Here is a 26,023-nt window from a genome sequence, read left to right on the forward strand (position 1 = left end):
TTCCAATTTTGAAATTTCACCAACTTTGCAGTTCAATGTGCACAATCGACGACAGTATCATTCTATTCTACTGCTGAATCAACATTTATGAAATGTACATACTTTAAGTATAGCGATACATCTGTAAATAATTTGATAAAACTAATTTCCATTTATTAAACATTGTAGAAGTCTTGTTTCCTAGAGACAACTTTTTCAAACAGCTGTGACGCTTTTGACAGGAAGATGTTTGCCTGTCAAAGAGAATCGACATGCCCAGAACTCTGAACGTATGACGTTTTTACTATTAAATCTTGTCGCGTGTTCTTAAATGTACGTACTCCATTCTTTTTACATTTTTACTCTATATTTTTGCAACTTAAAATGTCACAAAGGTTATTCTGTTTCTTTACAGTTAATCTTTTGATCCGAAAAGTAAAACAACAACAAATGTCATATATTTCTCATCTGTATTTGATAAAAATAAAACAAATAAATAAACAAGCACGGAAGCTGTAGGTTACATAATCCAGTGTTGACTTTGGAGTCCTTATTGATATTTTCCACCCGCTTTGGCAGTCTGTCGTACGAAGCAGCACAACAGGTTTCTACGGATCCAGTCTTTCTTGCTGCGGGCTTTGGATGAACATGTCGTCTGCCCGTCGACTGAGGTGCCACTGCTGCCACCTATTGGACAAAGAATAAATCAAATTGACACATATAACATTAAAACGTGATATTTCACATAAACCTTCTTGATAGTAGATAATTTTCTCACCTTCTCTAGCAGTGACGATTTTCTTGGCTCCATTCTTGTTTCTCTAAAACAATCGTAAAAACAAATTATGTAGAAAGTGCCTTATTAATTATCCGTGTAATGAAAATGCCGAAATATAACTTTTGTATATTCTCTATTGTTTTTTAACTCTAATGAAGAAACTATAAGCTTCGTTGAAATCGGTTCAAAATAGTGACTTTCGTTTTGAATTTTGTTTTGTTTTAAAATGAAAGAACTTCTTTTTTCACTGACATTAGTATGTTTATTTTTGTCAGCACTAGATTGTGTATATTAAATGATATCCCAATAGTTGATCACAGACTCAGATTCGATCATGTTCTAACACGTGGTTCACAATGGTGATGATAAGCTAACCTTAAAAAGTATGTCAAACAGTCGTCCCAATACATTCTTTTTGCCGGATGTCTCGCTGAACTGACGTGTAGTCATGGTCTCATCAGCTGTTTTATAACAAGAATACGAATTAAATATCTGATTAAGTAATTAGAATATTTTTACTAAGATGAATTCAGACGATACAGCTCTGATAAAATGATGCGGAATTCCATTGATATCAATGAAAACGTATGATATATTTCTAGAACGATTCGCTCATTCATCGCAATTATTTGTTTAATATAAGACAGTCTGACGTCTTGTACTTATCTTACTCAGTAATGCCGTATAAGAAATAATAGGGTTTTCAATAATACCTTGGATGATGGCGGTGGTTATTTGAAGCAGATGGTCACTTCCGCTTCCGGCCACTTCTTGATTGATTCCCGCGTAACTAACCTCCGGTGAATTACTTCCTGTTGTGATGGTTGGTACTTCCGATGTTGTTTTGAACAGTCCTTCTATTGTTTTGTCAGAGGGTGATGTTTGACCATCGCAGATGGCGGTGTCTGATTGTCTAATGGTCAACGCGACTTTATCTCTTAATTCTTTATCAAAGTGTCCTACCCATTCCTTCATCTTATCATCGGTGGGGGAAGTTTTTCCATCTCGTATGGCGGTAACTGACTGTCCAATGGTCAGTTTCACAATATCATCCACCCCCATGTCAAGATCTCCAGCCATTTCCTCTTTAAAGATTTTGTCCATTGCGTTGTCTATTGCAGTATTTATCAAATCCCGCGCTATACGGCGCAGTTGTTCATCATCCATTGTGTATTCTGAAACATCAGTTCGTGTTATTTAGGTTTTGTCTGAAGTAATTAAGTAACTGACCCTGCAATGTCGAGGGATAATGATGTGATATCCTAATTACAAATATTAATTAATAAACAACGACATCACTGTTTAATATAATGGTCCAAACTGTTTTATAAGTCTAGAAAGAAAAGACAAACGTTGAAATACTGACCGATTACAGACTGTCTATATACAAGATATCTATTTTAAAGCTCACTGGAACGAATTGACAGTTTAATAACCAACTCTAAAACGAAATGTAAATAGATAAATTATGATAATATTTAATAACAGTAACAGTATGGTAAGACAGCTCGTTTCTGTATGAGATATCTTGTATGGGCCTGGAACGGGCAAACTTAAGTCTATCCAAGAATCAACTTTCTGCTCAACGATGTCGAGAAATGTATGGAGAGGCAAAACTTATGGATCACGGTAACGGTTCATCTGAGTGTATTATTGATCATATAGAACAACTGAAGTTCGCGTTTATTGTGTTGGAAGATCACCATGATTTGTCGTAAGACACGTTAAACCATTTTGTCACACTTCTTGAGAAATTTGATAAGTTGACAAAGTCACGTACCTGTATGTTTAAGACTCCAGACAAATAAATGTCCTGGCACGAATTGCTAAAGATTTGACACTAGAAGGGCGAAAAGCAATTTACACGGCTTTCGTTTTATCAAATTTTAATTCCTACCCACTTATATATTTATATTTATCAGCATCAATAATGGACGCAGGCTTAAAGCCTCTGTGTCCATATCAAATATTACATATTGCATAGTAAGTAATTCCTGTGTAATGGCTTATATCAGTTAATTAATGTACAATCATGTATAGAAACGGATATTTTTCCAATGTTCATCTAACTTTATTTAAAATTTTATTACAGAGTCCACATTGATTACTGTTTGTGGTAAACTATTCCACAAATCCACAACTCGGTAACTGAAAAAGTGCTTTCTAACATCAAGACGACATCGTTTTTTTTAAATATTTTCTTGTTATGACCTCTAGTTCTGCTTATATTGTCCATTTCAAAAACGTTCCTTGTTACCCTACTATTATATATGTTGTTTACTATCTTAAAAACGTTAATCATATCTCCTCTGGTCCTTCGGTGTTGAAGTGTCGGAAGATTTAGTTTTTCCAGCCGTTCCGGGTATGAGAGATTTTCAAATCCAGGAAGCAGTTTTGTGGCCCTTCTCTGTATGTTTTCAATAAGTTCTATATCTTTTAATTTTGACGGGCTCCATACACTGGCGGCATACTCCAGGTGGGGTCGCACTAGAGATGTAAACAGCATTTTAAACATTGACTCGTCAAGGTAAGAGAAAGATCTTCTAATTAGTCCTACTATACTGTTTGCTTTGTTAACCATTGACTGTATGTGTGCTCGGAAGCTTAAATCCTCATCTATGGTGACACCAATCTCCTTTTTTTTGCTAACTTGCTCCAGCTGAATTTTTTCTCCTCCAGATCCTTCCGTATAATAATTTCGTTTTTGGGTTGCCTTAATTGAAAGAACTTTGCATTTGCTAGGGTGGAATTTCAGTAGCCATTCGTTGGACCAATTCTGAAGATTATCTAATTCATTTTGATATCATGTTCGTTGTTTACTTGTCTATAAAACTTGATATCATCAGCAAAGAGTGGCGATCGAGATTTGGGTATTTCAGATGGATCGTTGATAGATACAACAAATAATATGGGACCCAATACGCTTCCTTGCGGGATACCACTCAGTAGTGGGTATGTTTTAGAAGATTCGCCATTGACAATTACTCGTTGGCATCTATTGTATAAAAAGTCTTGTATCCAGTTAACAACTTGAGGACTTAAACCATACCCTGACAATTTCTTCAGTAAGCGTTGATGTGGCACTTTGTCGAACGCCTTCATGAAGTCCATGTATATGACATCCAACTCCCCGCCCTTTTCTATTATCTCTGTCCATTCTTCTAGTACTGTTAGCAACTGCAGTTGAGTTGACCTTCCAGACACAAAACCAAACTGTTTGGGGCTCAGAAGATTGTATTTGTCCATGTGCTCAACAATACTATCTCTCACTGGTTTTTCCAGTGACTTAACTACCACACTTGTCAGACTTACAGGTCTGTAATTTCCTTTGATCCTTTTTTTTAAATATAGCATTCATGCTCAAAATCAAACGCCTAAAAGTTATGTTAATGTTTTATATCATGATCATGTTTAGTAGTCTGTGTTGCATTGTGTGTATATATTAATAGAATTGTTTTGTAGGTTTTTTTAATATAATGCCACACGCTTATACTTATATCTTAGTTTAGTGTCAATCAATTTTATTGCGAACAAAATACAACAGGATTGGACAAAAGTTATAACAACTTACTTACGTCCTTTCCGTAACAAATAAAAACATACAAATTAAGATAGTCACGCAATAGCCTTAGAACTTTTCATATTTTTAATTAAAGATAGGCTTAGAAAATGAGAAAAAGAAAACAAAATTGGGGTAAGGGGGTGGGGGCACCGACGAGTAATTCTGTGGATTTGGTGACTGTCATTTCCTAATCCAGTCGGCAAAGAACTGACTCTTTACTGGACACACATTGCGCTCTACTTATCTAAAATATTCAGTCACATCCCATGCCTTAGTTGTCGTTCTCCTGGATCACTCCTTGTCCTTCTGCGATGCCGGACTCTACCTGCTTTGCCGACAAGATTAAGGAACCACAGCCGTGATCTTAGTATATGGTTTTGGTAAAATATGAATATTTTACGAAGTATGTATTAAATAAACATTATAATTATATAAATAAAACAATACCCGTCGGTGTTGGGAGGGGGATGAAACCGGATGAATGGAAGGGGTGTGGGGAAGGGGTAGTATAGACATACTAGGTGTCCTGGTTATCGACGATTAAATGTTAAAACGTTTAGAACTGGAAATAAATTATTGCATATCTTAATTAACCAATACCGTCGTATATGCTTTTGTATATATGCCTGCTGTTTTGATATAATTTACATATGTTTACAGTCGGTTGTCCAAACCTTTAGCTTGTGATTATTGTTATAAATGATGTATCGACTTAAATCATCATCATCATTATTATTATGACATTCTTAACGGCTCGTCAACACATCAAAGATCATTAGGGCCATCAACCGGTAAAACACATAGTGATCCATGAGATTTTCTGGACTTGACTTCATTTTATATAAGACGAGATGTCGCATTACATGAGATATCTGTTATGATTGAACTCAAATATGGACCGACATAGCTCATCGAATAAATGATAAGAACTGTGCTTCAATGAGGTATCGAACCATGCACCGTCCCAGTCTGTCTCTGTACAAATTAAGCGGAAGTAAAATTTACTATCGCGCGAATCAATTACGTGGCATGTGATCAGTCAACACAGAAAGGTAAAAAAAGCAAAGTAAATGCTACTGTAATATTGTAACCACCTATGAGCGTTGTGAATTCGGTCTAGTTATTGTCTAGTCGGGCTCGTCACACAGATAGATTAACTTCGCAATACATTATACGAAGTAAGAAGCGCTAAATGCATTTTAATTGATAATGTTAAAAAAAGATCGCGCCCAAGCATGGTAAGGATTTGTCTCATGGCTGCTTTCGAGTTCAAGTCAAAAACGTCATTATATCACAAAGGAATTGTATAGTGTAGATACCATATTGGATGGTGATTTGTGTACCTTTGAGGGAAAATTGGTCTTCAACAGGAAAATAACAAGTCGCTTATCTCCTTCTTCCTCCTTCTCTGACTACGATGCCTTCCGTCGCTAGCAACAGAGTGACGATGACGACCAGGAAATCTTACGTGACGTCTGCATATTATGACGTCATAGCTAAGCATGTTTATTAATAGAAGACGAACCATGATTTATTCAGTACATGGAAAAACAATGGACATTTTCCGGGTTGTCTTTATACAAGAAAAGAAAGACGGAAAAAGTAAGGAAGGACAACGTCTATGTCACGTGTTTTTAACGTAGCACATTAACACGATATGATTTTGTTTTAAACGATTGGGAAAAAACGTTTCACAAGTGTTAAAACGTTTCTTTTTCGAAACAAGAAATAATTTATCAACATCATAGTTAGGTTAACTTTACGGTCATTTCACGTGTTCTTACCAATTAACATATATTCGTAATGTTTTTTTTATCTGTAAGTTCACCTACTGGCTAGGTATGGTTGCGGATAGAACTCTAAATAATTCCTTCAAATTAACTATCGTATACTTGTAATGTGGTAAATTGGGGCATATGCTCAACTTTTCTACAAATTTTACGTAAAACGAAACAATGACCAAAACAAAATAACAACCCCCCCCCTGAAAAAAAATTATAAAGATGTGGTACAAGGGAGATAACTCGCAGAGATGTGGAAGCAATGATGCTGCTTGATCACGAGACATTTGTGTACCCGCTAACAAAAACGCTTTTTGGCCTCCTTGTAGGTAAGTGCCATTCAAAGCATGTTTTGGAAAGCAATAACAGTCCGATTGTAATATTTACCTGTAGTAATAATTTCATCATTATTTTGCAAAGTTACATTATACTTGTAAAGCTTAAATATTGCGATTTGTCGGAATCAAGTGAGTTGGGAGCAGGCGATGGCCTACCCAGCGGCAGCGCTGACCGAGCGACGATGAGTATATTTTGACACTTTCCGTTGAAAAGATGTACTTTTTGTTTTTACAATTGTTGTAAGCTCATGAAAATACGTCTGTTTTAATCAAGGAGTTAAGTATAATCATTGTGTAGAAAAGAATTTAAATACGAAATCATGCAGGTGTTAAAAATAGTAACTGTGTACCCATAATACCATGCGATATCAAATATGGCTGCGCCCATGCAAGTTGTTGGCGGTGAATCGATTGAAATAATTTGTAAACACAAATTTTCACATGAAGCTGAGTGATGCAAGTGAACCTTTTGTTAAAAACATTTTACTAGTGTGCCTACATTAATCAGGCAAGTAAGTCAGTGTGTGTATTTTGGTTAAGTTTATGTAGCTAATTGACTTTGTGTCGTTGTTGATATCTTGTCAAACTTGAAATACATGAAGAAAAGAGGTTAATTTGTAAAGAGGAATATCCAAATGTCAGTTGTAATGTCAATGTCAAGTATGTTTATAGCTAAGTAGGTGCAGATTTATTCATAGAGGTTTTTATTCGATTTTAATGCAGGAAATAAGAAATAGAAATCATTAGAACAAGATTGAAATGGTTTTGATTCAATCAAATTATTCTATATTCTACTACAAATTCTTCTTATGAAATCGTTATTATGGAATTCGTTCATTTTATTGAGGTTTGCATCATTGCTTGACTTGTTTTCTTTTGGTCCTGGATCAAATTGTATTATAAGTGGTTACAACTAATGTTAGTTAGTAGTCATGTTACTTTTACTATAAGTTACAATGATTGAATCCCAATACTGTCCTAAAAGTATGAAGTCAGTTAATTGGTATGACTTGTGATTGAGTATAACAGATCAAGTGGTGATTGTATTTGGCTATTGTCTTTAAGAATTACAGAGTTACATAGAATTACATAGTTATAATAGAGTTTCATAGAATAACAAAATTATTAAGAGTTACATTGAATTATACCAAGAGTCTCAATAGTTCCCTATTTCACCCTAATTAATGCTGTTATGAAGTGATAATGTGATATGGACTAGCATGGACATTGTTTCTCGGCTCGTAAAAACATTTTACACTATTCCTCCATCACAATTTCCAAACACTCTGAACTGTTGATCATCATTTTATCCAATCTGACTATAGGAGAAATCAAACAGTGTTCTTTTGTCTTAAAAAGTGTGTTTTGTTACAATTTTCCCCAAAACTATAGAGAGTGTTGACGGACTGTTCAGCCAAGCATAAATATCACACTCTTGGAGTCGATACGTAGCAATCATGAGCCAAGCTAGACAAGTGAAATCAGCGTATCAGTGTAAAGACTTTTCTAACATCAGTAAATGCTTTGATAAACTGGATTCGAAAATTTCTGGTGAAATAGCTTCACTGAAGGAAAATGTATGTTCAATTATAACAGTGGTAAAGAAAATTGAGAAGACTTGATAAACATGAAGCTACATTAGAATATGTGATGGGGGAAACGAAAATTCTACATGAGGAAACTATCCCAAATTTAGAAGCCTGCCTTGAAAGTGAGAAAAATGAGAATGGCTTTAGAATTGTGGGGCAGAAAGTGGAATTTGGTGGTACGTGGTATCCCCGGCAATGCTAAGGAACCTCCTCGTGACACCCAGTTGGCAGTCCGTGTCTTTCTCAAGAATACTCTGGGGGTGCCAGCTCATATTGCAGATGCCATGTTGTTTCAGGCAATTCATAGGCTCCCAAATGGTCCTCAGGAAAAGAGGAACATTATAGTATGTTTCGTAAGTCTACAGGACAGTGATCAAGGTTAAACCCGGATCCGGCTTTGCTGTAGTCCCAGACCTACCCCCTTCACCAGCATAACTGCATTATGAACTACTTACGAAGAGGAGGAGCCTCCCTGAAGGTCAGCGAAAGAAGACCAAATTAGTGTATTTGAAGGCACATCCATTTCTCAAATTAACCGAAAGGCATTGATGCTTGGTGGTGACAAGGTTTGACCAGTAATGACTGTATGTAAATAATGGATATGCTGATCAAGAAATCAGATTTGTCTAACTGTTATTAAGATGTCGTTTCATTTACTCAACTATGGTTGTCTGTTATCAATTCATTGTTCTTTCTCCATGCTAGTGTAAATGTCCCAATCCTTATTGTCTACTTTAATATTAAATAGCGCTTTAGCAAAATGCTGGTTATAGCATATCACAAAAGTATAATCTATACCTTATTCATATACATAAAAAGGAGATGAACAGGAATGCATTGCCAACGCGCGCTAAATAAACTAAGATCTGCCGAAGAATACGATTGATGCAGTTATATATGCTATTATACTTATTTTGAAAACTTGAATAAATTATGCAATGTAATTAACTTACAGAACATTGCCAGTGCAAGCATTGCTACATAATGTGCTGATATGATCACTGTACCGCTAATGTAAAAATAATTATGTGACAATATATCTCTGATACCGAACTCATTTTGTAAGTTTAATTACCTAATTCCGAAGCCTGCTGCGAAGTTACCTAATAACGCTTATATCATCATCTGTTTTCGCTTGTTTTGAAAATAATTTAATCATGTGGTTATACTTTCATTCAAGTGATGTCATGCCAAACTACAGTAGTATACTGTCCCATAGAGTGTTGCTATGTCCGGTGGAGGCATGTTATTATTGAACACCTGTACAGGTGAGGTCTCAGTAGTGGTGCCAGTGCACATGTTTTGTCCGCGCACCAGCTGTGACCCTGATTTACTAACCCTGTAATAGAATTTACTTTCATGTGTGATATTATCTGTCTATACTGATCATTAAATATTTAATTGTTGTCTTTGTGAGACTAATCTGTTCTTACCTTTGAAAGTAATAGATCAAAATGTGACTTAAACAGTCCTATGATATGTACATTATATCATGAGGTGTAAATATATTTCTATTGTAAAATATCTATGTTATTTTCATAAATATAATAGAGGGTTTTCCATAAGAGCCGGTCGTCGGCCAATTTGACCGGCTACTTTGATCATTTGGCCGCCTACACCAATCCAGTTCCGTAATAATGTTCCGTACACGACTACACGTACACAGCAGGCCAGCCTCCTACTTTCACTACACAGCCTACTACTAACAAAATTATGGAAAACCCTGTAATATATGGTCTACGACGGTCAAGTTTAATGGTGTAGTAAATGCGATAAAAATACAGTTTGATCTACTTTACCTTTTTATGTTATCACTATGTTTAAATGATTAGATATGTATATCTCATCTTGATTTACCGATTTAAAAAAAAATGGGTAAAAAATCAACACAATTTTTGGTTGGTTTTCCATAATTTATTAATTCATTTTTCTTTATAGCTCCTATTAATAAAAAAAGATATTTGATATCATGACCTTTTTCTTAAATCATAATTGATAAGTTAATACAATATATTAAAACCTTCATAAGCATGAACTAACATATATGTATATATACATGTATAGGAATATTTTCCCAGTATATGTATAGTAATTACTGATGAATTAATGAACGTATATCAGTAACGATTGACAAAACGACATTGAGAGTTATATTGCATTCATCATTTTCTATCTCATTTTATTTCTACTTCCCTTCGTCAATTTCATACCCTATACTGTTGTATTAATTTTGTAATTAGTATTCAAAAAAAAAAAAAAAATCACAGAATTCTTGAGCCAGCGGTCTCTTAGATGTCCATACAAACTTCTCACATGTTAATCAGACTGGGACGGATTCTTATGCCGATCAATCTATTGACTTGAATAATCTATGATGTCTTATGCCGAACATACATCACTGAATGATAAAGTAATGTTAATTGTTTTTATATGTATATATGCCGTTTTGTTACACTTGTTTAAAATGTATATATTAGCCATTTGCCATGCCTGTATTGAGAATAACAGTTACACATGTAATCATTGCTTACGATATTTAAATCCATTTCTTTGCCAGTTGTACTTTATCATGAATTTCCTTGTTCATTCACATCACTCTCCTTACCACTGTTCATCACATTTAATGTATATCTTTTTTGGTTAAATTAGTGATTCATCCAGGTATGAAGGGAGTTGTGAATGACACACTACTTAGTATTGGTGCCTCTGGTGGTTCACTGAGCTCGTCTTCTACTATTTACCATTTTCATATATTACTTCTCTTCATATTACTAGCCTGTGGCGATATCCATCCGAACCCTGGACCCCATCTACAAGACAATATCAATCTTAATGATTTATCTGTTTGTCATATCAGTATTTGTTCTTTAAGTAACAAGACCCACATTCTTGATGCTGAATTTTCTGAATATAATATCTTATGTGTTACTGAAACTCATCTTAATAATTCCATTTCTGACAGCAATATATCTCTTGAAAAATTTGGCAATATTTTCAGAAAGGATAGGACTAATAATAGTGGTGGCGGAATACTTATATATATAAAAAATAACATTAACATTCAAGACGGGCTGACTCTGGGACGTTGCATCCTGACCTTATTTTTAATAATGGAGTTATAAATAATGTCTCTAATCATAAACACCTTGGTTTGATATTCAATGGCAATGCCAACTGGTCAACTCATATAAATTTTATTTATGAAAAAGCTTATTCAAGACTTAATATTCTTAGAATGTTGAAATTTAAGATTGATAGGAATTCACTTGGGAAAATTTATATTTCATTCGCTCGAAGTCTTAGAGTCAGTCCAACTTGAAGCATTACAAATTATTTCTGGATTAAGGCGAGGCACTAGCCATGACATTTTATATAAAGAGACTGGCTTTGTTACACTTAGTCAGAGAAGACATTTACATCAAAATATTGTATTTTTAAAATTTTTTAACAGTATTTGTCCACTTCATGTATCAGACTTGCTACTTCCCTTTTTTTAACAACACTGTTAATTACAACTTTCGACATAACGGTTATTTTATGTTCCATTATCAAGAACGCATTTATATAATTCTAGTTTTTTTCCAAAACTTATGTCGGAATGGAATGAGCCAGCCTTGTCTGTTACCCACTATGACATCTCTTGGTGCACTAAAAAAGGAATGTTTAAACTCATCAGATATGGGTGCTTACCCAAAATGTAACATTTTTAAATGTCATGGTGATAGGAAAATTAATATAACATTATGTCAGTTAAGAAATTTTGCAAGGAATCTAAAATCTGATTTATTCAATTCATATCTTAATGATAGCCCTGTTTGTACATGTGGTGCTCCATTCGAAGATCGTGAACATTTTTTCCTGCACTGTCCTCTGTATTCTAATCAAAGACTAATATTATTTAACCTTCGTTAGCGCTAAATGACTATTCCTCTCAATATTCAAACTTTCATTTATGGTTTTCAGCCTCAAGACGTAAATATGAATATTGATATTACGGAGACGGTTCAGAAATACATCAGAGACACCAAACAATTTTTCTAGACCGTTAACTAGCTTAATTTTACAATAATTTTGATATTTAAAATGTTTCTTGTCCATTGAAATTCACTGAAAAGCACAATTAATTTCCTGTCCAAACTCTATAATAATTTTTGAAATTTCTGTATAAGTAATATTCATATGTAATGTGCATGTATATACTGTTATATTTGGTAAGGAGAGGGCTTATATAGGCTCTTCTGAAATGAAAATATATTACACATTATTCAATATTATAGCATGTAGGAACATATGTTTTTCATGACAAATTAAGTGTTGATAAATAATTGTGTCATTTACTTATTTCATATCTAAATTTTTGGTGTAAGTATGTGGCCATATCATATTACACATTTTTTCCTTCGAAATTAACTAGGAAAATGGCAAGTCAATTAGTGAGTGATCAAATTATCCTGCGCCGTGCTATCAAAAGAACTTTAGAAATGATCAATTTTACGGAAGGAAGTTCTGAATCTTAGTTTGATTTGCTTGACCAGAATTCGGAAAGTATATTTGAAAATGAAAATGATTCATTAAGAGAGAATCAGAGAGATCAGACGATTCAACTTCGAGAAATAGTCAATAAATTAATTTACAAAATGATATTGAAATAAGAAGTCAGGTTTCAGATAGTGATTTCAGTAAGGAAATATCAGAAACCCAGGAAACTGATGTGTCAGACTCCGATAATACTGATGACGATGATGATAGTCAAAACAATTTTACTGGTGATCTTATGGATTATGGATTCTTGAAAGTAGTACTGCTGCATGTCACAGTAACAAATTAATTAAATTATTAAAACCCTATTTCCCAACTTTACCAAAGGATGCAAGAACATTTTTAGTCACTCCAACCTCATATAATATTTTTGAGATATTTGGAGATTATTAGTGAGAATAGGGAGTAATTATTTTGCAGGTCAGAACTTGCACTGCTATTATGACATAAAGTTGGTAATTAACCAAAGATAATCTTCTATTATTAGCTCACCTGGCCCAAAGGCCGTCTGTGCGGCGTCCATCAACTTTTCATTTAAACAACTTCTTCTGAAATACCAAAAGGCGTAGAGTTATTATATTTGGCTGGAAGGTTCCTTTGATGAAGCCAAACAAAGCTTGCAAAAAGAAATGACCTTGACCCAATGTCACAGAGGTCAAATGTGTTAAAGCCTTTAAACGACTTAGTGCAATATACCAGAAGGCCTAGAATCATTATATTTGGCTGGAAGGTTCCTTTGATAAAGCCAAACAAAGTTTGCAAAAAGAAATGACACTGACCCATATTCAAGGTCACAAAGGTCAAATGTGTTAAAGCCTTTAAACGACTTCTTCCAAAATACTGGAAGGCCTAGAATCATTACATTTGACTGGAAGGCTCCTATGATGAAGCCCAACAAAGTCTGCAAAAAAAATAATAACCTTGACCCATATTCAAGTTCACAGAGGTCAAATGTGTTTAAACATTTAAACGACTTCTTCCAAAATACTGGAAGGCCTAGAATCATTATCTTAGGCTACTATGCTCCTCGTATGGTGTCCTACAATGTTTGCGAAAAGAAATGACCTTCACCAATCTTCAAGGTCACAGGAGTCAAATGTGTTAAAACGTTTAAACAATTTCTTCTGAAATATTGAAAAGCTTAGAATCATTATATTTGGCCAGTATGTTCCTTTTATGAAGTCCAAGAAAGTAAAAAAAATTACCTTGACCCATAGTCAAGGTCACAGGGGTCAAATGTATTAAACGTGGAATATATGCACAGATATAGTAATGTTGGTCATAAAGATCCAGGTGAGCGATACAGGCTTTCTGGGCCTCTTGTTAATTTTACTACTTATCGATAACGAACACCATTTGTTACGACTGGACCGTATTTTGTACTTTATCTCTTTGACAAGTCATAATCTTTTACAGGATATTTCCAAGGTTCAATCTGACCCAGCTGACAGAGGTAACAACATCTGTGCTCAAAAGAATCTCAACATGCGCACCTCTCAGAGCAGCAATTGTGAAAAAATATGATTGTCCATCCTCGCATGCCTCCAGTGTTGACTTGGGAGTCCTTATCGATATTTTCCCCCCGCTTTGGCAGTCTGCCGTACGAAGCAGCACAACAGGTTTCTACGGATCCAGTCTTTCTTGCTGCGGGCTTTGGATGAACATGTCGTCTGCCCGTCGACTGAGGTGCCACTGCTGCCACCTATTGGACACAGAATAAACAAAATGACACATATATCATTACAACGTGATATTTCACATAAATCTTCTTAATAGTAGATACTATTCTCACCTTCTGTAGCAGTGACGATTGTCTTGGCTCCATTCTTGTTTCTCTAAAACAATCGTAAAAACAAATTATGTAGAAAGTGCCTTATTAATTATCCATGTAAAGAAAATGCCGAAATATAACTTTTGTATATTCTCTATTGGTTTTTAACTCTAATGAAGAAACTATAAGCTTTGTTGAAATCGGTTCAAAATGGTGACTTTCGTTTTGAATTTTTTGTTTTCAGTGAAAGAACTTCTTTTTTCACGGACATTAGTATGTTTATTTTTGTCAGCACTAGATTGTGTATATTATTGTGCCAATAGTTGATCACCGATTCAGATTGGATCATGTTCTAATACGTGGTTCACCATGGTATGATAAGCTAACCTTAAAAAGTATGTCAAACAGTCGTCCCAATACATTCTTTTTGCCGGATGTCTCGCTGAACTGACGTGTAGTCATGGTCTCATCAGCTGTTATATAACAAGAAGACGAATTAAATATCTGATTAAGTAATTAGAATATATTAAGTTAGATGAAAGACGATACAGCTCCGATAAAATGATCCGGGATTCCATTGATATCAATGAAAACAAATGATATATTTCTAGGACGATTCGCTCATTCATCTCAATGATTTGTTTAATATAAGACAGTCTGACGTCTTGTACTTATCTTACTGAGTAATGCTGTATACGAAATAATAGGGTTTTAAATAATACCTTGGACGATGGCGGGGGTTATTTGAAGCAGATGGTCACTTCCGCTTCCGGTCACTTCTTGATTGATTCCCGCGTAACTAACCTCCGGTGAATTACTTCCTGTTGTGATGGTTGGTACTTCCGGTGTTGTTTTGAACAGTCCTTCCATTTTTTTGTCAGACGGTGAGGTTTGACCATCGCGGATGGCGGTGTCTGATTGTCCAATGGTCAACTCGACTTTATCGCTTAATTCTTTATCAAAGTGTCCTACCCATTCCTTCATCTTATCATCGGTGGGGGAAGTTTTTCCATCGCGTATGGCGGTAACTGACTGTCCAATGGTCAGTTTCACAATATCATCCACCCCCTGGTCAATATCTCCAGTCATTTCCTCTTTAAAGATTTTGTCCATTGCGTTGTCTATTGCAGTATTTATCAAATCCCGCGCTATACGGCGCAGTTGTTCATCATCCATTGTGTATTCTGAAACATCAGTTCGTGTTATTTAGGTTTTGTCTGTAGTAATTAAGTAATTAACCCTGCAATGTCGAGGTATATTGATGTGATATCCTAATTACAAATATTAATTAATAAACAACGACATCACTGTTTAATATAATGGTCCAAACCGTTTTATAAGTCTAGAAAGAAAAGACAAATGTTGAAATACTGATCGATTACAGACAGTCTATATACGAGATATCTATTTTAAAGATCACTGGGACGAATTGACAGTTTAATAACCAACTCTAAAACGAAATGTAAATAGATAAATTATAATAATATTTAATAACAGTAAAGACAACCGTATGGTAAGACCGCTCGTTTCTGTATGAGATATCTTGTATGGGCCTGGAACAGGCAAACTTAAGTCTATCCAAGAATCAACTTTCTGCTCAACGATGTCGAGAAATGTGTGGAGAGGCAAAACTTATGGATCACGGTAACGGTTCATCTGAGCGTATTATTGATCATATAGAACAATTGAAGTTTGCTTTTATTGTGTTGGAAGATCACCATGATTTGTCGTAAGACACGTTAAACCATTTTGTGACACTTCTTGAGAAATTTGACAATTAAAAAGTTGACAAAGTCACGTACCTGTATGTTTAAGATTCCAGACAAATAAATGTCCTGGCACGAATTGCTAAAGATTTGACACTAGAAGGACGGAAAGCAATTTACACGGCTTTCGTTTTATCAAATTTTAATTCCTACCCATTTATATAGCATTCATGCTCAAAATCAAACACCTAAAAGTTATGTTAATGTTTTATATCATGATCATGTGTAGTAGTCTGTGTTGCATTGTGTGTGTATATTAATAGAATTGTTTTGTTGGTTTTTTAATATAATGCCATACGCTTATACTTATATCTTAATTAACCAATACCGTCGTATATGCTTTTGTATGTATGCCTGCTGTTTTGATATAATTTACATATGTTTACAGTCGGTTGTACAAACCTTTAGCTTGTGTTTATTGTCATATATGATGTACCGACTTAAATTATCATCATCATCATTATTATGACATTCTTAACGGGCCGTCAACACAAAAGGTCATTAGGGCAAACAACTGGTAAAACACATAGTGATCCATGAGATTTTCTGGACTTGACTTCATTTTATATAAGACGAGATTTCGCATGACATGAGATATCTGTTATGATTGAACTCAAATATGGACCGACATAGCTCAACGAATAAATGATAAGTTGGCTTGCCACAGAACTGTGCTTCAATGAGGAATCGAACCATGCACCGTCACAGTCTGTCTCTATACAAATTAAGCGGAAGTAAAACTTACTATCGCGCGAATCAATTACGTGACATGTGATCAGTCAACACAGAAAGGTAAAAAAAAAGCAACGCAAATGCTACTGTGATATTGTAACCACCTATGAGCGTTGTGAATTCGGTCTAGTTATTGTCTAGTCAGGCTCGTCACACTGATAGATTAACATCGCAATACATATACTAAGTAAGAAGCGCTAAATGCATATTAATTTAAAATGTTAAAAAAGATTGCGCCCAAGCATGGTAAGGAGTTATCTCGTGGCTGCTTTCCAGTTCAAGTCAAAAACGTCATTATATCACAAGGGAATTGTGTTGTGTACTTACCATATTGGATGGTGATTTGTGTTATACGTACCTTTGAAAAAATGGTCTTCAACAGGAAAATAACAAGTCGCTTATCTCCTTCTTACTCCTTCTCTAACTACGATGCCTTCCGTCGCTAGCAACAGAGTGACAATGACGACCAGGAAATCTCACGTGACGTCTGCATATTATGACGTCATAGATAAGCATGTTTTTAATAGAACACGAACCATGCTTTATTCAGTACACGGAAAAACAATGGACATTTTTTCCGCGCTGTCTTTATACAAGAAAAGAAAGACGGAAAAAGTAAGGAAGAACAACTTCAATTATGACTGCAACTGCAAACTGCATTCTTAGGTGATCAAAGTGAGGATTACAGGGACTTGTAACAGAACCCCAACCCATCAAAGGGTTATCCGTATATTGTGTGCGTATCAATTATCGAGATTAGAAATACATGCAGTGTGCAAGACAAACCCCAGACATTTTACACCGGTGTGAAGCCGCTTACCGGTACTGAAATATGCTAAAAACTAAACATTTTCATGAAGACAAATACCTTTGGATTTCTTTTGTTAGAAAATTTGTCACTGGTTGTGAGTTTAAAACCCAGTGCACGCAAATTAACGAAATCGAATTTACTTTAATTCTTATGAAACAAAACAAGTCAATCATCGCCTTTTAAACATATTCAATTGAAACAAAGGGATTGGGCACAAGTTATTGAAAGTATGTTAAGCCTCTCCCGCATTATTACAAACAGTAACAACTGATCAGATAGCAAACTTACAAATAAATAATTTATGTACATTAATATATTATGCGACAATTATCATATATAAGATAGTAAAATTAAGGATAATCCCTTACCTCACAACTTTCCTATATTTACAATTTCGTTTCCGCCGAGAGAGAGATACACTGACGTTTTTGTGATTGGAGACGACGTAAGAATTATTAGATTGATATTAACACTTCATTTCACATTTCAAACAACCAACGATTTGATTTTTTCATATTTAAACGTTTCCTTTCGAAATAAAATAGAAAAATAACACGTGATCTCCCTTCAATAAAAGAAAAAAGATAGGAGCATTCAATCCAAGAACTTTTCAGCTGAGAGCAGGGATCTTACCACGGTGCTACCGTTACGTTATTGATTCTAGACCTATTAAATGTAGAGTTTGAAATGCCAATGTTTCTTTCAAAAAAGAAAATTGAACATTGTTTGTCGCTTTAACGTTTTGCTAATATGATTTACACTGGAAGTTTAACTCAAGGAACAATCGTCCAGTGGCTTTCGATTTGCCATAGTCGACTCTATAAGGGCGAAAATGTTTTAAATGGTTTTAATTATTTAAGGTTTTACGTCCACTATTACGACCTTTCGGCCTTTCAGCGGACGAGAAGGACATAGGGATGTATGAAGGTATATATATGGGGTCCATACAGTAGTCTCGAAAGGTATTAATGTTTAAAATAACAAATTACGTAGTCATTTTTTCACGAAAAAAACTGAAATAAGGTGAGATTTTGAGGCTATTTGATTAATTTGCAACTACATGTACATTAATTTCTACTGGATGCCATGGGTTGTGTTCTCTTAACGCTATTCGAGTCGTAGGCACGTGAGCGCACAGGTAGAATGGGATCAGTCATGGTTGAGCGATTTCATCACACTTAGACTCGGAGATCCGTGCAGCCGTGGTTGTATTGATATCTGTCGCAATCTACATGGAGGTAGAGTCCGGTGGATAGGACTATAAACGGTGGCTCGTGCGATGATTGTCCATCCTCGCATGCCAAAGATCCCCTTGAGACTGTTCGTTAAAAGAGTAGGAGCGATAATGATGGTTTAGGGGTCTAGGAATAGCATCAGACGATACACTCTTTGACGATATCAGACGTAACAAGGTTCAGACGAAAACTTGAATTATACATTTTTTTTCGGCCTTGATAAAATTCTTGATAGTCCAAAATGAAAACAGTAAGCAACGAAATTTACGAAACTGATAATCACAGATAAAGTTCCAGTAATGCCCTAACAGGACATTTCTGACCGCAAATGGCAACAGCTTTTCCAATTTTGATATTTCACCAACTTTGCAGTTGAATGTGCACAATCGACGACAGTATCATTCTATTCTACTACTAAATCAACATTTATGAAATGTACATACTTTAAGTATAGCGATACATCTGTAAATAATTTGATAAAACTAATTTCCATTTATTAAACATTGTAGAAGTCCTGTTTCCTAGAGACAACTTTTTCAAACAGCTGTGACGCTTTTGACAGGAAGATGTTTGCCTGTCAAAGAGAATCGACATGCCAAGAACTCTGAACGCATGACGTTTTTACTATTAAATCTTGTCGCGTGTATTTAAGTATACGTACTCCATTCTTTTTACATTTTTTTTACTCTATATTTTTGCATCTTAAAATGTCACAAAGGTTATTCTGTTTCTTCACTGTTAATCTTTTGATCTGAAAATTAAAACAAATGTCATATATTTCTCATCTATATTTAATAAAAATAAAACAAATATATAAACAAGCACGGGAGCTGTAGGTTACATAATCCAGTGTTGACTTTTGAGTCCTTATTGATATTTTCCCTCCGCTTTGGCAGTCTGTCGTACGAAGCAGCACAACAGGTTTCTACGGATCCAGTCTTTCTTGCTGCGGGCTTTGGATGAACATGTCGTCTGCCCGTCGACTGAGGTGCCACTGCTGCCACCTATTGGACACAGAATAAACAAAATGACACATATATCATTACAACGTGATATTTCACATAAATCTTCTTTATAGTAGATACTATTCTCACCTTCTGTAGCAGTGACGATTGTCTTGGCTCCATTCTTGTTTCTCTGAAACAATCGTAAAAACAAATTATGTAGAAAGTGCCTTATTAATTATCCGTGTAATGAAAATGCCGAAATATAACTTGTATATTCTCTATTGTTTTTTTTTTTTTTTTAACTCTAATGAAGAAACTATAAGCTTTGTTGAAATCGGTTCAAAATAGTGACTTTCGTTTTGAATTTTTTGTTTTCAGTGAAAGAACTTCTTTTTTCACGGACATTAGTATGTTTATTTTTGTCAGCACTAGATTGTGTATATTAAATGATATCCCAATAGTTGATTACAGACTCAGATTCGATCATGTTCTAACACGTGGTTCACCATAGTATGATAAGCTAACCTTAAAAAGTACGTCGAACAGTCGTCCCAATACATTCTTTTTGCCGGATGTTTCGCTGAACTGACGTGTAGTCATGGTCTCATCAGCTGTTATATAACAAGAAGACGAATTAAATATCTGATTAAGTAATTAGAATATATTAACTTAGATGAAAGACGATACAGCTCCGATAAAATGATCCGGGATTCCATTGATATCAATGAAAACAAATGATATATTTCTAGGACGATTCGCTCATTCATCTCAATGATTTGTTTAATATAAGACAGTCTGACGTCTTGTACTTATCTTACTGAGTAATGCTGTATACGAAATAATAGGGTTTTAAATAATACCTTGGACGATGGCGGGGGTTATTTGAAGCAGATGGTCACTTCCGCTTCCGGTCACTTCTTGATTGATTCCCGCGTAACTAACCTCCGGTGAATTACTTCCTGTTGTGATGGTTGGTACTTCCGGTGTTGTTTTGAACAGTCCTTCCATTTTTTTGTCAGACGGTGATGTTTGACCATCGCGGATGGCGGTGTCTGATTGTCCAATGGTCAACTCGACTTTATCGCTTAATTCTTTATCAAAGTGTCCTACCCATTCCTTCATCTTATCATCGGTGGGGGAAGTTTTTCCATCGCGTATGGCGGTAACTGACTGTCCAATGGTCAGTTTCACAATATCATCCACCCCCTGGTCAAGATCTCCAGTCATTTCCTCTTTAAAGATTTTGTCCATTGCGTTGTCTATTGCAGTATTTATCAAATCCCGCGCTATACGGCGCAGTTGTTCATCATCCATTGTGTATTCTGAAACATCAGTTCGTGTTATTTAGGTTTTGTCTGTAGTAATTAAGTAATTAACCCTGCAATGTCGAGGTATATTGATGTGATATCCTAATTACAAATATTAATTAATAAATAACGACATCACTGTTTAATATAATGGTCCAAACCGTTTTATAAGTCTAGAAAGAAAAGACAAATGTTGAAATACTGATCGATTACAGACAGTCTATATACGAGATATCTATTTTAAAGATCACTGGGACGAATTGACAGTTTAATAACCAACTCTAAAACGAAATGTAAATAGATAAATTATAATAATATTTAATAACAGTAAAGACAACCGTATGGTAAGACCGCTCGTCTCTGTATGAGATATCTTGTATGGGCCTGGAACAGGCAAACTTAAGTCTATCCAAGAATCAACTTTCTGCTCAACGATGTCGAGAAATGTGTGGAGAGGCAAAACTTATGGATCACGGTAACGGTTCATCTGAGCGTATTATTGATCATATAGAACAATTGAAGTTTGCTTTTATTGTGTTGGAAGATCACCATGATTTGTCGTAAGACACGTTAAACCATTTTGTGACACTTCTTGAGAAATTTGACAATTAAAAAGTTGACAAAGTCACGTACCTGTATGTTTAAGATTCCAGACAAATAAATGTCCTGGCACGAATTGCTAAAGATTTGACACTAGAAGGACGGAAAGCAATTTACACGGCTTTCGTTTTATCAAATTTTAATTCCTACCCATTTATATAGCATTCATGCTCGAAAACAAACACCTAAAAGTTATGTTAATGTTTTATATCATGATCATGTGTAGTAGTCTGTGTTGCATTGTGTGTATATATTAATAGAATTGTTTTGTTGGTTTTTAAATATAATGCCATACGCTTATACTTGTATCTTCATTAACCAATACCGTCGTATATGCTTTTGTATGTATGCCTGCTGTTTAGATATAATTTACATATGTTTACAGTCGGTTGTACAAACCTTTAGCTTGTGTTTATTGTCGTATATAATGTACCGACTTAAATTATCATCATCCTCATTATTATGACATTCTTAACGGGCCGTCAACACATAAAAGGTCATTAGGGCAAACAACTGGTAAAACACATAGTGATCCATGAGATTTTCTGGACTTGACTTCATTTTATATAAGACGAGATTTCGCATGACATGAGATATCTGTTATGATTGAACTCAAATATGGACCGACATAGCTCAACGAATAAATGATAAGTTGGCTTGCCACAGAACTGTGCTTCAATGAGGAATCGAACCATGCACCGTCACAGTCTGTCTCTATACAAATTAAGCGGAAGTAAAACTTACTATCGCGCGAATCAATTACGTGACATGTGATCAGTCAACACAGAAAGGTAAAAAAAGCAACGCAAATGCTACTGTGATATTGTAACCACCTATGAGCGTTGTGAATTCGGTCTAGTTATTGTCTAGTCAGGCTCGTCACACTGATAGGTTAACATCGCAATACATTATACTAAGTAAGAAGCGCTAAATGCATATTAATTTAAAATGTTAAAAAAGATTGCGCCCAAGCATGGTAAGGAGTTATCTCGTGGCTGCTTTCCAGTTCAAGTCAAAAACGTCATTATATCACAAAGGAATTGTGTTGTGTACTTACCATATTGGATGGTGATTTGTGTTATACGTACCTTTGAACAATTGGTCTTCAACAGGAAAATAACAAGTCGCTTATCTCTTTCTTACTCCTTCTCTAACTACGATGCCTTCCGTCGCTAGCAACAGAGTGACAATGACGACCAGGAAATCTCACGTGACGTCTGCATATTATGACGTCATAGATAAGCATGTTTTTTAATAGAACACGAACCATGCTTTATTCAGTACACGGAAAAACAATGGACATTTTTTCCGCGCTGTCTTTATACAAGAAAAGAAAGACGGAAAAAGTAAGGAAGGACAACTTCAATTATGACTGCAGCTGCAAACTGCATTCTTAGGTGATCAAAGTGAGGATTACAGGGACTTGTAACAGAACCCCAACCCATCAAAGGGTTATCCGTATATTGTGTGCGTATCAATTATCGAGATTAGAAATACATGCAGTGTGCAAGACAAACCCCAGACATTTTACACCGGTGTGTAGCCGCTTTCCGGTACTGAAATATGCTAAAAACTAAACATTTTCATGAAGACTTTTGGATTTCTTTTGTTAGAAAATTCATTGAACTCATACAATGCCATTTTCTTACCCGTATGTTTATACTGAGATTAACGCGTGTCTCTCACAACTTCACGTGATTGACATATTAAACTAAATATATTGATTTTATTTGACGAAAAATACTGAATAATAAAGTTTAACACATACATGAATAGATAAAATCATTATGTTGGATGATTTGGCACTACACATTAACATATTTCTTAAATCATTATAATATAAAGAGAAAATTACCGTTAGTCTATAGATATTGATACCTTATTTTTCATTTCGATAACTACATATGAAATCCTTTATTTCGAAGATATCAATGCACTTTGATCAGAAAACAATATGATTATTTACTATATATAAACAGCAGTCCGTCGATGACTCATCAATACACGTTCATTGATGACGTGTTTACCAGTACAGCGTTGGGACTGTGAACTGAAATTACGTGCCATAAAAAAAAGACAAAACTAATTTTTAATTAAATTTTGTCAAAGTTATATCTATGTATTGGAAAGTTATTATACTTGATAGTCAGGGGCATACATTTGGAGATTTATACATAAAATATTTCACATTGAAGTTGTCAAAATAATCGTTTTGTTAAGAAGTTGGTAAGATTATGAAGGAGATTCATGTGTGAGTTTCAACTAAAACATGTCACAACTAATTTTTATCTTTTTTAAAAAATATATATTTGTAACGAAGAAATGATTAATTTCCTGATCAGAGGCATACATTTCGGAATTTTCATCTACAAATGATCTTTTAATATTTTTCTGAAATGCCGCTGTATAAGCTTTGGTAAAAAATCATTCACCTGAAACGATAAAACCGCGAATGTGCGTAAGTAAAACTTACTATAAAACGAGTTACTTCCCTTAGACCGATTCGACCAAATAAATAACCAGTGCTGCTTTCTCCGAAACACCAATTCTTACTTCAGAAACTATTTTGGGACTGGAATAAAGTAAAACAGGTTAGGATATTTAGAATTTACTCAAAATTTTTATTTTTTATTTATTTCTATTTTGTTCTAACTATTTTCAAGAACTATCTAAAATCTAAGAAAAGTTCTGTTTTTTTATTTCTAATCTTAAATGTATGTGACGCGTTATTTTCACTCTGACAGCGTCTGATCATCAGTTGGTTATTAAATTCTGACTTTAATTATGTCCTCAAATTAAATACAAATTGAATTGATCAATGGCTGAAATTAAATGTTTAAATTTGGTGAAACTTTCTCTCTCTCTCATTATTTTATTCATAAGTGTTCGCAGTAAAATTGGTGTCAGTGGGATTCAAACGGGATTAATGGCAAGGTCCAATTTAAAATTTTGAAACATTTGCAAAGAGTTTCACCTACCATATGAAATAAAACTATATACTAATGTGTTTAAACTTAACTCAGTAATTATTTGTTTTAAATATTAACACTAAATTAAGTCTCGTAGGTTTCATCGATGTCAGAAGTTAACAGCGTGTAGATATCAGATCACAAGTAAAATAGAGTTTGAACCTTCGAAGATAATCAGGTCCATTGGTTTTGTTTCAATGTGTGTACAATTAATTTCATTTTAACTAAAAAAATACAGCTTGTCTGAATTCAATCGGCATGGAATGGTTGCAGTGTAAATTGCAACTGAAGAAAACTTATGACCCCCCACCCCCATCCAACACACACACAAACATAAACAAACAAACGCACTTACGCCAGCACGCACGCACGCACACACACACACACACACACAAACGCACACACACACACACACACACACACACACACACACACACACACACACACATACACACACACATACATACATACATACATACATACATACATACATACATACATACATACATACATACATACATACATACATAAATACATACATACATACATACATACATACATACATACATATAGATAGATATTTGATCATTTTACAGGTAAACTGTATATTTTTGTATTGTTCAGTGTTAAAGCATGATTATGGAATTGTTCACGAACCATGTGTATGTTAACAGGGGTACTGACAGCAGAAAATTGAGTTAAAATCAAAATTGCAGGAAAAAATTTTAAAAAAGTTTTGAAGGTCATGATTTCCATTGTCAAATTTCTCAAAGTTTCGTTTATTTGCAAAAGAAGGGGGGATAGAACTGTCCCAATTTTTACCCTGTCGGTAAATTTGAAGCACTCCTAGTTTTCATTTTGACGTCTGAAATCTTCACTGTAAATAAACATTTATAAAACAGGAAGAATAATGTTCTCTTCCAGTCCGTGATGTTGCCAGGTAATGAATAAATATTATGCGCGACCTCCAGAGATGTCGAATGTAGCCCAAAAGGAAAACGGCGGTCAGTTTCTCATACAATAAGAGCGGGGTTCATTAAAAACTACACGTTAAGCCCCAAAGTCAATATTGACCCTATCTACAATTACATAATACCTTTCTAGCCCTTAATTCCACACTTAATGTTTGTTTGAAAGCCTTTGAATAACACTTAATACAGATGTTGAGTGGGACTGTGTATATCGAACGATAATATTATAGATAGAATGCGCCTGATTGGAGAGTAGAGATCGAAAAGAGGTGACCGCTGGATTTAGAGATCGAACGCACCTGATCGATCGAACGCACCTGATCGAAAGAACTGAACACACAGGCTTGC

General features: G+C 34.9%; 1 protein-coding gene across 1 annotated transcript; it reads right to left on the bottom strand.

Annotated features, from left to right (window-relative positions):
- Positions 1-529: 529 nt before the first annotated feature.
- Positions 530-15,513, bottom strand: LOC132548555 (uncharacterized). Its single transcript, XM_060212417.1, has 5 exons — positions 15,178-15,513; positions 1,471-1,840; positions 1,133-1,218; positions 758-800; positions 530-666 (listed from the first exon to the last, which is right to left on the bottom strand). Exons 1-5 carry the CDS (start codon positions 15,511-15,513, stop codon positions 530-532), a joined length of 972 nt encoding a protein of 323 aa, XP_060068400.1.
- Between the last annotated feature and the right edge of the window lie 10,510 nt (positions 15,514-26,023).

This window comes from Ylistrum balloti, unplaced genomic scaffold (genome assembly GCF_031769215.1).
Source record: "Ylistrum balloti isolate Yb309-2 unplaced genomic scaffold, AGI_CSIRO_Ybal_v1 Utg370018, whole genome shotgun sequence".
Taxonomy (NCBI): Eukaryota; Metazoa; Mollusca; class Bivalvia; order Pectinida; family Pectinidae; genus Ylistrum; species Ylistrum balloti.

What these genes read in the sequence shown, in the direction of transcription:
- LOC132548555 (XM_060212417.1), bottom strand. Translation starts at nt 15,513, where the DNA reads ATGGATGATGAACAACTGCGCCGTATAGCGCGGGATTTGATAAATACT. An exon ending in AACCACCGCCATCATCCAAG is followed by an intron (nt 1,219 to 1,470) that starts GTATTATTGAAA and finishes GTTATAAAACAG; the next exon opens with CTGATGAGACCATGACTACA. An exon ending in TGTTTGACATACTTTTTAAG is followed by an intron (nt 801 to 1,132) that starts GTTAGCTTATCA and finishes CGATTGTTTTAG; the next exon opens with AGAAACAAGAATGGAGCCAA.